Here is a 15,392-nt window from a genome sequence, read left to right as displayed (position 1 = left end):
AGGATCGGCAACGTTGTTCTCCTATCTTTCTCCACTGTCATTATAACGTGGACCGCACTATAATATTATTAGTTTGTATTACAACATGCAATAGACCCCAGATGGAAATTAATCAGAAATTGCATTTGCTCTAATGCTAATGAATAAATTATTATTATTAAACGGAAATCCAAAGTTAAATGCTGTAAATCACCCGAAGACTCCTGCTATTGCAAAAATATTTGGATTTTTGTTTAGCAATAAATAATTAATATTTGACCATTTACTTTCAAACTATTCCACAGTTCTATTTTTATATTCAACAAAAATGATACGGTATTTTGAATGATCAAAAAATGTATCATAAAAATTCATTTATTCTTCAAAAATTTATAATTTTTTAACCCTTAGACTACCAAATAGGGTCTATGAAGCTTGTCCCGTCAAATACCAAATAATCAATTTTACCATTGGGATATGTCCCAATACAAAAAACACGATAAAATGAATAAAATTTAGTAAACAGCTTTGCAGTTTCAATTTCACATGTTATTATTGACATTATATGAAGTTATTTACTTATTTTCAACTCAAAATGACACTGCAAATCACATTAAAACAGCACAAAACCAGCATCTGACACATGCATGCATGAGAGCATATAACCACAATATAACCTCAATTCACAATAATATGGCGATCAGATAGTTCTAAACAGCTGATGTATTCTACAGAATAGACCCTAACTACCGCTGGGATTCATTACTGTGTAGTTTAGATGATCTATTCACCCACTGGGATTCGATGAACTTCTATTGGGACATATTGTCCCAGTTTTAGTCTGAGGTTGGTCATTTCTGCTGGGACATATTGTCCCGTTGGTAGTCTAAGGGTTGAATGATATTTTTAATGATATTTTCTCCATTACAGAGTTATCCATTTGTTCCCATGGAGTGGAATTGTTGATGAGAACTTTGAACTGAGTGATACGTTCAGAGTGCCCAGCCTGAAGGAGGGCCGAATGGTTCGCTTGATCTCTCAGCTGTCAAAGAAGGAGGAAGAAATGTTCAGAAATATGATCAGGAGGATCAACACACTAGTCAAGGTAAACGTTGAAAAATAACAAATTGTTTCATGTTTCGTTGACATATTTTTCGGTAGGTATTCATGAATTTGTGATACTGATTCAAAATAAACAACCAAGATAATAGCATAGATAAAGGATAAGCGTAAGCCTATATTTCTTGTCTCTGATAATAGTCAACGTACAAAGAATAAATAAATGTTTATTTCCCCCCCAAAAAAACAAACTACTACATCAATTAAAGAAAATATTAGATAGTTTACAATTACATATAATATTATAGTCAACCTCACGGAAATAGTCCGATGTAAATTATTGGAACGGCTGAGTACCTCCTCACTACCCCCTCCTTGGACCCATAGACGTTGCCATTTCGTCAGGCGTATTTAAAAAAATATGAATCAATTTTCATTTATAATCAGCTGTGGATAACGTTGATCAACTCTTTATTTATACATACAATAAGTACATCATCAAAAATGATAGGGAGGGGAAAAATAAGGTAAACTTGTGCTATTCATCTCCCAAATTTAGATAAGGTTACACATAGTCCGATATAGGTTGTCTTGTTGTTGCTGTTCACTTCACAACATTTTCATTTCTTAACTATTTTCACAAAGTAGATTTTTTAATATTTAGATACTTCAAAACCAAACATAGATGAAAAATTCACATTGTTATCACTAAAATAGGAAATATTCACATATTAAAGAAATAATTTTGAAGGGCCAAAAAAACAAACTTAACAAACTCATATTTGAGAACGTTGCACTTATCTGAACCAATTTACTATTCATCTTACTATTTTCGTGCGTAACTTATAGTCACTTATAGTCAGAATACTGTAGTTACTGTTGGCCTACTCAACATGTAAAATGAAACACATAGTGCCGGTTGCACAAAAGCTGGTTAAAATTTAACCATGATTAATTCCTTTAGAACCAATCAGAGAAGCCGTCTTTTCAAGAACGCCTTCTCTGATTGGTTTTCGTGAAATTAATCACGATTAAAATTTAACCGGCTTTTGTGCAACCAGGCCTTAGTACCCTTTTTTATTGGCAGGACATGTTTCAATCGTTTTCATTCATTTTGACACTTGAAATGGCATACTGAAACATATCCTGTCAATCAAGTGTTCAGTTTTACTAGTAACTTGTGATACTTCATTTTTCACATTGAATCAAATTATGATACTGAAAAATTTTAACCCTCCACGTGGTTGGATGAGACATAGAAGACCGGGGTCGTTTCCGACCCAGTCCCCAATTATGATTTTTCCCTCACAAAATTTCATTTGAACTCGAATGAAAATATTATTCATTTGAACATTCATATAAAGGGGAAAAATATTATTCATTTGAACATTCATATAAAGGGGAAAAATATTATTCATTTGAACATTCATATAAAGGGGAAAAACACTTGAATGATTAAAAAATTGTTTTTATATGAGTACAAAATTCCAGCTTTTCAGTGGTTCTAAATCTACATCAGAGTGTGGTTAAACCACGAACAAGCTTGCTGATATTTACAAAACTAAAAACTAAATCTGCATAAAAAAGGCATAGAAATACGTAATGACATGCCTAGATAGGATAGAAATAATCCGTTATAATTTATAAACTAGTTATATTCTCTCTGGGAACTTCATAAGGTGTTTCTATGCATCTATACAGATTTCATATCTATCTGTAAGTTGAAATTTCATTTCTATCATTACCCACGATCAAGTATATACAAGCTAAAAGTGTGTAATAACTATTCCACTTAACGAGAATGCAAATTGAATAGTGTAATTTAAACAATAAGCATCGAAATAAGTTGAACAAGAAAGACCATGTGGGGTCGGAAGCGACCCCGTTCTTGACACCTCACATTTAAATTGGCGATAATAAAAAAGTTTACTTATCACGAAACTAAGCTCTGGTCTGTGCCTGGAGAAATACTGAAGGAAAGGTTACATGGAAGGGGGTGGCCTTTCCCCCACCAACATGCCCACAAACCGATAAGCAATGGTGCCTGGGGTCGGATACGACCCAACGTGGTACTAGGAGGGTTAACAATGTATGTTGCTTTGCATAATTGTTTAATATTTGTACCTTCCAGACTCATCCAGCTTATATATTTACTATTGCTGAGATGTTGTGATACCCATCCATAATGAAAACACTAAGATTTTGTTAAAAATATCACTTATTTATAGAAAATAACAAACATGTTTCGACACCAATGGAGTGTCATGTTATCATCAGTGTGAAAAATGCAAAACTTTGAAATTGTAGGTTAGGATACACAATACACTCATTGATATTTTCAATAAATATGTGATATTTTTGACAAAGTCCCTGTGTTTTCATCAGCTTATATAGATTTGCTAAGATCCGCTAGGTCACAACTCCTACTATGGTAATACTGGGTCAATTGAATCAAAGCTAGCAATTGCTAATCGTAAGTCTTGTTCTAGTTCTAGCTGTTGCCAAAATTCAGTTGAATTATCAAGTGCTTCCGTAGTTCAAGTTTTCGTTGAATACTTGAACAAATGTCCGTCAGCTGAGAAGATTATACAGCTGACTGTATAATCCTAGTATTGAATTCGATTCAATCGATCCAATAACTGGCACAGTTGTAATTCTTTCCTGCTTCCATAAATCCCTAATTTCGTCAACCAGGAGAAAAACTTGGATATTTTTCAATTGTGATATTTGACCAAGTTCTGGTGTGATGAAATCCCTGCCATGCTTGTCTGAAGTATGCAATTTTATTATCTACTTATTCTTACAATAAATTATTATCAACTACTATTCCAATTATATTTTATAATTATGTATTTGAGTGTTTTTACAGTCTGAATGACTATTTAACTTTTGTAATACATAGTGGCCCATAAGTCAGTTGACAAATATGCATCTAATGAAATGGAATACAACAAAATGGAATACATGTCTGTTATTAAGGCTGTGCATAGGCTGAAAATAAACTTTCTACTGGTGATATTTTTCAAAGTTTATCGTTTCGTATACTATCAAGCTATCAAAATGAAAAAGTTTTCTAAGGAAAACATTTTTTTCCGCCCATCACTTTTTGAGATATGAGCGCCTAAAGTTTAAATTTTTGGGACAGAACATTTGAACTTCGGTAAGAGATAAATCCATAAAATTCAGAGGATAGATTCTTCATGGTATTGTTGATCTAGTAAGACAAACATTTTCTGAAAATATCAATTTTCGAGAGAATTATTCAATTTAGCAAGAATGACCAAAAATAACTTTTAGTTGAGTTATTTTTGGTCATTTTTAGTAAATTAAATAACTTTCTCAAAAATTGATATTTTTAGAAAAGTTTTGTTTAACTAGATCAACAATACCATGAAGAATCTATCCTCTAAATATCATGTATTTATCTCTCACCGAATTTGACATGTTCTGTCCCAAAAAATTTAAACTTTAGGCGCTCATATCTCAAAAAGTAATAATGGTCGGAAATAAAATGTTTTCCTGAGAAAACTTTTTCATTTTGATAGCTTGATAGTATACAAATCGAAAAACTTTGAAAAATATCACCAGTAGAAAGTTTATTTTTAGCCTTTGCACAGCCTTAATAAAATTGTAGTTGGAATGATCTAATTTAACCCAATAAGTAAAGAATGTTCTTATTTTCAAATCCTCAAGATATAAGATTGCTGAAAACTGAGTGGTTTGGTTTGTAACAACAGCTGACCTTCAAAATCGCAAGCTTCAACTGACTTATAAGCCACCCTGTAGAGCCAGAGACTAATTTACTGGGTTTTGAATTTTGACTGAAATTTCAAGAAACATTGCATTGTTTGTGTGTTGTATTTTGCAAGCACCTTGACTTTTTCAACTCCGTTCTGGCCTACCAGAAGTAATGTATAAAACTATCTATCTATTTATAAAATAGGATCATAGTACCCTTTAAAATTAATAAAATATTAAAAAACAAGAATACAAATTGTAACGCAACTACTAGTTTCGGTGATCACACCACCGTCAGGTTATAAAAATGAAAAACCTATCTATGTTCACTTTCTTCCTTAGGGCTACTTTTATTTACATAAAAATCAAAGTTCCCTTCATGTATTTATGTATGTATTATCATGTTTTATGTTGTAATTTTTAATTATTGTCATATTTTAACTGCGAAATTATTTTTCACAGACCGCACAAGAGTTAGATGTCCGCATAATGATTGATGCAGAACAGACCTATTTCCAACCTGCAATCTCGAGAATCACTTTGGAAATGATGCGCAAATACAACAAGGATAAGGTGAGTTGCAACTTGGAAATTGTTGAATAATTTTATACTCAGATTTGAATTGAATTGCCAAAAAGATGAAAAATACATTTTCCTACAGTTACCTTGAAAAGTGACCATTCCTGCACTGATTACAGAACGCAAAGAATCACTTTTTCACACTAGTGCGCAAAGTATTACTTTGCGTACTCCAGATTTGCAACATGGCAACACAATAAATATTCTCTTTTGTCTATGTTATTTTTAAAAAGAATTCAGTTTACTTTGAGCGTTTTTGGTAATTTGAGTCATAAGTCTAAATTTATGAATCCTGTTTTTAGTACTTTTTAGCTGGATGAAACGAACTTAGGTTTCTTAGGGAACTAAACGTTTTTTTCGGTGCAGCAAACTGTTACTTTGCGCACTAGTTGCACAAATAACTATTATTATACAATTGAATTTCCAGAGTATACATTACAAAGAGAAATTAAAACATGAGTAATACAATATTATCAACGTTATTTTTTGCACTGCCAACATGAGATCCTTTGTGTGTAGGCAGTATTTCTAGTACAATAGTTGCATACCTTCAAATTATGCGTTAGGCTACATTTTTACTTGAAGAATAGGTATAATATACAAGCTCACGGGACAAATTCTTCATCAATTATTGTTTGTCAAACCCAACTAAGTCAGGAAATATTTTTTTCAACCAGGCAATATACTCTTTAATGCCATTTTCAACCATGTAAAGATGGAAGCTCACTTAAAACCCACTTCAGAATTTATTAAATTTTATATACTAAATTTAGCGCAAAGGTTTATTTGTAAATTATGTGTGATTAAAAATAATATCTACCCTACCGTATCACGTCAAATTCAAGACCCAACTAAACTATTCTAAAATCTATGCTCATTTAATTTGTTATATTTGTTTTTTACAAAGTTTAAAAATAATAATGAGTACGTCTTGAATACCATGGACTTTTTAATTAGAATTAATACTCTTGTGGTTGGTTGTTTTCTGATTTATAACCAAAACCCTTTCAAGTTTCTATTGATTATCTTCTAAAATTAAAAATCGGTCATTTTTGAAAACTATTGAACGATTTGATTACAAGTAGTTTGAATACCGATACTGTATTTTTTAATTGAATAAGATCATCCAATATCATGACATCTCCAATTCATTTCGAAGATGGTTATAGAAATGTGCTTTATAATGTTTTCGAATTTCAGGCAATTGTATTCAACACGTACCAATGCTACTTGAAAGAAGCATTGAATGAAGTTACAACTGACTTGGATCAAGCCAAAAGACAGAACTTCTACTTTGGAGCCAAACTCGTAAGAGGAGCATACATCGATCAGGTAATTTATTCATGACATCTTTGTGATTCAACTAACAATCTAATTTGGGCTGACACATTACTAAATTTGAAAGAAGCAATTTGAATAAATATGAACAACGAATTCTTGTTTTTTTGACTGAATATATTATTCAAACTGATAAAATATGAACTGGTACAAAGTATAGAGATAGTATTCTACTTTTCAAAGTAATAGTTGAAGTATATAAAATTTCATCTATCTATTGTTATAAATTACATCATGTATGATGTTCTCTTAAGCTTTGTTAAGGAGGCAGTTGATTCAAATGGATTGTAGGATATCCTCGAAATCACCCATAGGCTCAACTCACACTACCTCGACTCAAATCGTTCGACTCCAGTGGAGGATACTCCAGTCTCTCGACCTTACGACTTTCTTGCTCATTGTCACTACTTCAGTTCCATGCTACTCAATCTTCTAACCTCATATTATTAAAAATATGAGATGCAATTCGTCACTTCTGCGCATGTAACAAATTTTATAATAATTATTATGAATATACTGTTTCATCTAATTCTTATTATTGTCTCATCTAAAATGATAAAACATCACTTTCATAAAACATAACCTCACTTTCATTAAGTCGAGGCTCGACCAACATGTCGAGTCGACGTTCGACTCAGTCTCACAGTCGTGACGTCGCGGAGACTAGAATCGACTGGTCTGAGTGTCACCATTTGAAAACACATGCTGCGTCGAGAAGAGACTAGAGTCGCTCTATCGACTTGAGTTGTCGCGGAAGTGTGAGTTGAGCCATAGTCTAAAACGATTTTATTGTATTGTGATTTTGTATTTTCGATGAGAAATCAATCAAATCAGATTTCACTAGCCATAAACTTCCAAAAAAATAGCAAAATCCAATGAATTGTTTACAAATTCATGAATGTGGAAGTGATCGATCATAATGTTCTTAAGCTTAATATGACTTTCAGATGTGAATGACTATGTGGCAAATGTTTGAGTGTCAAATAAGTTACATTCATAATTAAATTTCTAACACAGTGTTTGGCGACATGTGGTGATATTATTTGTTTACCCAAGCTTAAGCTTGCTCTTTGGGGAAGCAGTTCCTAATGTAATAATAATAATAATTAAAAAATCTTTATTTCACTTTCTTACATAATTCATCTTTGAAAAGAATACATTTTTACAGCAATGGCCACACGGCCGTCTGCCAGGAGTTGGCTTTTAAGTAATACAATTTTTCTTTATTTTTTAAATCATACATACATTTTATTTACATTTTATCTGCAAACCTGAAAAAGAAATTACAAAATAATAGATATATATTATAGTTAATCAATCATTGTGTTCTTCTTATTTCTAAATTCCTATCTTATCTCTATTTCATGTGTTAAATTCCTCAATGAGTTGCGAGCGATATCTCCATGCAATTCTCACATATTTTATTAATTTCTCCCAGCTCTCACCATTCAACTGCTCTATTACTTGCTGCTCAGTCAATTCACGTTTACCCCAAACCTCCCATCTAATTTCTGATAAAATAGAACATCTTCCTAAGAAATGATATGTGTCCTCCTTCAATCTGTCATTACACATTGAACAAAGTGCTTGGTCTCCGTCTCTATCTATTCTATAATTGAGAGGCCACAAAGCTGCTCTTGACTTCAGTATCATGGCTGTTTCTGCTCTATTAAACTTCGCATTTATATAGTCCCTGCCACCTAAACTTGTTTTAATTTTGCATAGATGTCATGATACCTTGCCCTTCTTGCCCTCTCGCTACACTTTTCACTAAATTCCTTCATCATGCAGTCCATAAGTAGTTCTTGTTGTGCTTCCTGATTGACAATACTTGTTCGGCTCACGCCTACTTCGCATTGATATTTGTTGCCTAAATTCTTCCATTCCTTGAACCAACCCATATTTTTTTCTATCATGACATCGGCTAAAAAACGAGGCAAACGAGATATTGGCAACTTCAATACTTTAAGAATGTATTTATAGTGCAATCTAAAACTATGAAAAAACAGAAGATTTTTCCCTGTTTCTAAATACAAAATGTAGTTGGGTGTACATCTAGGTAGGGAAAATAACTTTTTGATAAAAAATCTTTGAAAAATTTTTAGCTCTTCAAACATCTTGTAACCCCAGACCTGTCCACTATAACTCACAATCGCTCTAATTGCTGCATTGAATACCTCCCATTTAGCTTTGACTGGAATTGTGTTGTTAGTAATTATACTGCTCCAAACTGTATTCACTCCACACTTAGCTGCTGACACCCTATCTTTTATGTGAGTTCCGAACCTCATTTCTCCTAATGTTTCATTTTGTAAAATAATGTATTTATTTACAAAGGCAACATTCTACAAGTATTTCAAGCTTAGATGATGATGAGGGGATGAATAACAATACAAATGCTTTCATTCATGATGATTTCATGAATGGAGTGAAGAGATGATGAGTCAAAGATGAAAGATATAATTTCTTCATTATAGTGTATATTTAGTGAGGTCCTCGTTATAATGGCAGTGTTTGATTAGCAATGGTATTTCTATCCTTGTTTATCATTCAACAGCATCTCATTCTCGCTTTGTTCTGTTGCCAGATCGTCTTTTAACAATGTATAATTAATAATTAATTAACAAAATATTTCATCTTAATTATGAAAAATATGATTTCTTGTTTAGTGAAATCTAATTAATTTTGAACGAGAATGAACCGTTAATTACATCAAAAATCTGTATCAGCTACTGTCTAAAGAAGACATTGACAAGACAGAGGATCGGTAACGTTTTTCTCCTTTGCCATTATAACGTGGACCTAATCTAATTGATTTTTTGTAATTTATGAGAAATATAGAAAAATGTTTCTACGAGTATATGAAGTGTTTCTATTATTTATGAAAGTGGTGTGCTACGGAAGTGAGACATGGACAATCACAGCCAGAACAACAGACCTGTTGAATGTTTTTGAGAGAAAGATGCTGCGAAGAATATATGGACCTGTATGTGAGGCAGGACAGTGGCGTATCCGTACTAACGCAGAGGTAGCAACACTCTATAGAGAACCCCCACTATTGGCCCACATAAGATTGATGCGGCTCTGATGGAAAGGACATTTGCAACGGATGCCAAGGAAGGTATTCGAGGGACAGCCTGGAGGAAGGAGACCTGTTGGAAGACCAAGAGAGCGATGGGAGGATAGAGTGGCAAAGGACGCTAGGGAAATGCTACGTGTGAGGAGATGGAAAGGTGCAGCAATGGATAGAGATGGCTGGAGGCAAAGTTAAATCGAGGCCAAAGCCCGATTTGGGCTGTAGCGCCATTGGAGAGAGAGAGAAATAGAAAAATCTGGTTTGGTACACTCAGACAACTTTCCTTGCTCATTGATCTATAAGCCTTATTCTTAAAAGAGGATAATTTCGGGGAATAACATTATGCCGATTGGCGGCTAAATAATTAAAACTATGATTATACTATTGTTATTGTGTTCAGAGTACATTTTCCTTTGTTTGAATTATGAAATTTGAGGATTTTTTAAAAGTTGTCAAAACAGCTGTTCTACAAATAAAATATCGACATGTGTTCTTTTGAATAAACTGCTCTACCTACCTCACGCACGAGAAGGAGGTTACAGAGTAAATTTCTCAGGAATGGGGTGGACCCCCTGTTAGTTTCTCAGGGAGGAGACTCATGCTAGTTAATAGAGCTGATATATAACTATGCAGGGTATGAATTTGAAAAAATCGGTCCTGTCATTTTTGAGAAAATCGTGAAGACCATGGTTTTTAAGTGATTATCCGCCATTTTTCTCAAGAATATTACGGAGCTCCTGCAATTTTCCCAGAAATGAGACTCATGCCAGTTAATAGAGCTGATAAATAACTATACAGGGTATGAATTTGAAAAAAATCGGTCAAGTCATTTTTGAGAAACTCGTGATAGAAATTTAACAAAATTCATTCTTCTCAGGAATATTACGGAGCTCCTGCAATTTTCCCAGAAATGAGGTTCATGTCAGTTGATAGGGCTTATAAATAGCTATCTAGGGTATAAATTTGAAGAAAATCGTTGGTGCCGTTTTTGAGAAAACCGTGAAAAACGTGGTTTTTCAGCCATTATCCGCTATATTGAATTGAATTTGATTGAATTTCTTATTGTCGGATCCTCATGGTATAAGGCCCTTAAGTTTAAAATTTCAAGTCAATCGGTTAATTAGGAATGGAGTTATCATGTTCACAGACACACACACACCCACACACAGGCTAACACCCAAAAATCATGTTTTTGGACTCAGGGGACCTTGAAACGTATAGAAAACATGACATTAGGGTACCTTAAATTTTTTTGGAAAGCAATACTTTCCTTACCTACGGTAATAGGACACGGAAAGTAAAAATGTTGGAGCATGTTTGTGTTTTACTCCCAATATATTCGTGATATTTTGCTACATCTTTGTGGACATAATTGAAATAATAATGATAATAAAATCATCATTGAATTATTTTCTCATTATAATTGAATAATATTATAATAAAGTATTCATTTGTTTTTTAGGAAAGAGCCCGTGCCGCTGCTCTTGGGTATCCGGACCCAACAAACCCCACCTATGAAGCTACGTCTGATATGTACCACAGGACCTTCACCGAGTGCTTACGGCGAATAAAAGATCTGAAGGACAAGGGAGAGCCCAACAAAATTGGCATCATGATCGCTTCACACAATGAGGATACTGTGCGATTCGCCATTGAGAAGTAAGTTATTTCAAATCAAATCAAATCACATTCTATCTGGAAAAAGTTTCAATACAAATAAACAGTTGTACAACAATGCACAAATATATGAATATACATGAATTATCACAATGTTCTCAGCAATAGTATAATTTTAAATTGAAATGATTGTATACAACATTATTTACATTTTTAAAAAAGTCAAATGTAATAATAGTTGTAATGTAAGAAAATTATGGAAAGTTATAATTAATTATAGACTCTAGTACCCTTATTATATAGAGTGAGTCATATGTATATAGGAAATTTGGTTTGTGGATTTCCTATGATAAAATAGGTTAAATAAAACTGAATGAATGATTAGATGTTTTAATTTAGAGATGGCAAAATTGAGCTGAAATATTAAATAAACTGATAAAATTAATAAACAAACCAAAACACAGGTTGTTAATGACAGGTGGCAAATATCAGATGAGGCCATCCGAAATTTTGAAATTGTGAAGCATTGGGGCCGGGATGACTCAGGTTTCTGAAGGCTGTCAAAGACTTGTCGTCTAAAAGCTTGTGAATAAAGCAGCTTCTCTTTGTCTCAGATACAGAGTAACGGCCAGCAACGGTCACAGTTATCACATAGTTATTCAAAAGTATTCTTTGAGTATTCATAGTGAGGTCCACGTTATAATGGCGGTGCCATTGCAATGGTGTTGCTATCCTTGTGTATTATTCAACAAAGCAGATGGCGCTATCTCTTCCACGCATTGCAAGGTTGCCACAATCAGCAATGTAGAAATTCAACTAATTGACAAAATAGTGTTAAGGGTTAGGTTTTATTCAGATTATATTTAATAATGTTTCATAAGGATAGGTTAGGTTTTTGCTTTGAAATTGCAATATGCTAGAAGGGGCTAGGGTCCAGGTAGAGTTATGTTTTTGTTGTTTCAAAGGTGAAAGGTTAGGTTAGGGGGTTAGGATTTTGCTTTGAAATCCAAAGTATCGAATGTGAAAGGGTTGGGGGTTAGGTTATTTCAAGTTATATTTAATAATGTTTCATAAGGCTAGGTAATATGCTAGAAAGGGCTAGAAAACAGGTAGAATTATGGTTTTTGATATTTCAAAGGTGAAAATATAGGTAAGGAGGTTAGGATTTTGCTTTGAAATGCAAAATGCTGACTTAGTCATAGTGTTTTTTAACATTAGTTAAATAACAACCGTTATATTTTATTAATTAGATTATTGAAAGTACTCTTTCTTTTATTGAATGAAATAATGATAATATATTGATTATTAAATCGAATTTAATAATAAATCATCATTGGATAATAATATCCTCATCAAAATGGAATGACGGCTTCAGTTACTGTGCTTGGTAACCATCATCACAAAGATCGTTACATTCAAAGATCTGACTGAATAGAATAGGAAAAAACCGTTACTAACGCATGCGCGATTCGGTGTTGTCTGAGACCGAGAGTGGTTTGTGTGAATAAACGGCCAAGGTTTCCCTGTAGATACATCACAGAATACAGTAAGTGGTGATCCAGGAATGGGTACTCGTTCCAATGAAAGAGAAATTCTCTGGCGTTAATTTCTCAAGTTCTTCATCAATTTCTTGAGATTTGACCAATAACTCATAATCAAGGGTTGTTGTATTAATCAGAAGGTTAGGGTATAGGTTATAACTTTTATATTTTATTTTTGTAGTTCTTGAGTCTTGACTCAAATCTCCTTGTTTATGATTGTTGGAGTGAAAAATGATGAATTTCATTGTGCAATTAAAAAAATACCTAATCCACGCATAGGATTCCTATGTTTTTAATAATCAGGAGCTAAAATATATGTAAACTAAAGTTATGCCGCTAACTATTGAAGCTGCGAACTATTGTTAGCAGCATATATTGCTCAATTTATAATGATTTTCATCATTCAACAATAATTTTTGTATCTTGCAGGATGAAAGAAATTGGTGTTTCTCCAGAAGACAAAGTCATTTGTTTCGGTCAGCTTCTTGGAATGTGTGATTACATCACGTTCCCTCTGGGTAAGTTTTTTATTGCAGTTGGAAATTCAAATACTTTAAATTAAGGAAAAAATAAAATATCTAGGTATTCAGGTGAGGCAAGCTATATACAGTACAAGGCTCGTTTATAGCCTAATCAGTCTGTATATTCAACACAGGATATCCACAATAGACTCATTGGTTTATCAGGATATCTTCTAGATAATTATTGGTTGATTTAAGATACATTTTTTAAAATAACTTGGAAATTGTCTGTTTTTATTTATTTCTACATTGATAGATACAATATAATTCTCAACTATGAATGATTGGGGAAGGAACAACAGGCTTGAAGCCCAAAACTGTTCCTTTCCCAAATTTAGATAGAACTAGACCGACCCGGCCGGCATTGAATTGGTCGTGTAGAGGGGCAGGATAGGGCGCATATTGAGGGGGAAGTTCTCAAATTTATCCTTCCTCAAGTAAATAGCCATAATGCTCCGATCTAGAGAGCAGCGGGCCTTCGCAGTTGAGAGCTTCTTTTCTTATGGTCGATCACCTTCCGCGCTCGATTTGAAATTCCTCCCCACAGACTCGTTCCTGGCCATAATTCGATTCTGTCGTGGGTAAACTCATTTCAGGAGTATGGAAGTGTCGCTGAACCCAGAAATGGACTTCATCGAACCATCAGAACTCCATAAAATATCGAAAGAGTGAGGCAGTAAGTTGTGCGTTCTCCCCGGCGTTCTGCTCGCAAACACGCAGCTGCTATTGCAATTTCTGACTCCACTGTTCGACGAATTTTCCATGAAGACCGTCAACTTCATCCCTATAAATTGGCTGTTGTTCAAGAATTGACTGATCGCGACCTTGTTGCCCGTCAAAATGCATGTGGTATGCTGATTGACAACCAATCTGAAGACGCGCTCATTTGACAAGGCTCATTTCCACATGCGTTTCCTCGATGCGATTTTCTGAAATCGCTGGTTTATGTCGATCGACCACGGACCATAGCACACCTCAAGAACAACATTTGCGACGCCGTTGCCAACATACCAATTGATATACTGCAACAAAATTTAAAAAATCGACTTTATCAGTGTATGCACAATGGGGATCGCCATTTGGTCTGATGTCATTGGAAAAAAATTGGGATATTGTACAGGTATTCTCATATAAAAAAAGATTGAAACAATATCTAAAGTACTTTTGTTTTTATTGACCTTTCAAATAAGTAAGTTTCTCTGGCGCACCTTGTATATTGCTTTCTCTCATTGTATTTTTGTGTGTTGTGAATAAATTGAAATTGAAATTGAAAATTTTATCTCTTGGGGCGAGAGGTATTCGGTATACAAGTAAATCCTCTTTACTACTAGACCGGCCGGCTATTTTGTGAATAATTACATTCCTTGCCCTATTACCATAGGTAAGGAAAGTATTGCTTTCCAAAAAAATTTAAGGTACCCTAATTTCATGTTTTTTATACGTTTCAAGGTCCCCTGAGTCCAAAAACATGATTTTTTGGATGTAGGTCTGTGTGTGTGTGTGTGTGTGTGTGTGTGTGTCTGTGAACACGATAACTCCATTCCTAATCAACCGATTGACTTGAAATTTTTAACTTAAGGTTCTTATACCATGAGGATCCGACAATAAGAAATTCAATAAAATTCAATTCAAAATGGCGGAAAAAATGGTGGATAATGACTAAAAAACCATGTTTTACACGGTTTTCTCGAAAACGGCTCTAACGATTCTCTTCAAATTTATACCATGGATAGCTATTTATAAGCCCTATCAACTGACATGAGTCTCATTTCTGGGAAAATTGCAGGAGCTCCGTAATATTCTTGAGAAAAATGGCGGATAATCACTATTTTCTCAAAAATGACTGGACCGATTTTTTCAAATTCATACCCTGCATAGTTATATATCAGCTCTATTAACTAGCATGAGACTCCTCCCTTAGAAACTAACAGGGGGTCCACCCCA

The 15,392-nt window shown here is 33.9% G+C and overlaps 1 protein-coding gene across 2 annotated transcripts in view; it reads left to right on the top strand.

Moving 5' to 3' along the window:
- Positions 1–15,392, top strand: part of LOC111046131 (proline dehydrogenase 1, mitochondrial) — an 81,833-nt gene that overhangs the window by 62,594 nt on the left and 3,847 nt on the right. For both annotated transcript variants that reach the window (XM_039442840.1, XM_039442842.1), the window contains 5 exons: positions 910–1,084; positions 5,239–5,349; positions 6,556–6,687; positions 11,232–11,428; positions 13,357–13,445. In XM_039442840.1, coding sequence (XP_039298774.1) covers positions 910–1,084; positions 5,239–5,349; positions 6,556–6,687; positions 11,232–11,428; positions 13,357–13,445 — 704 coding nt within the window. The remainder of the gene's footprint in view (positions 1–909; positions 1,085–5,238; positions 5,350–6,555; positions 6,688–11,231; positions 11,429–13,356; positions 13,446–15,392) is intronic.

Source organism: Nilaparvata lugens, chromosome X, assembly GCF_014356525.2.
Source record: "Nilaparvata lugens isolate BPH chromosome X, ASM1435652v1, whole genome shotgun sequence".
NCBI lineage: Eukaryota > Metazoa > Arthropoda > Insecta > Hemiptera > Delphacidae > Nilaparvata > Nilaparvata lugens.
The sequence above is the reverse complement of the archived record's forward strand: the minus strand, read 5'-3'. Positions and strand labels throughout refer to the sequence as shown.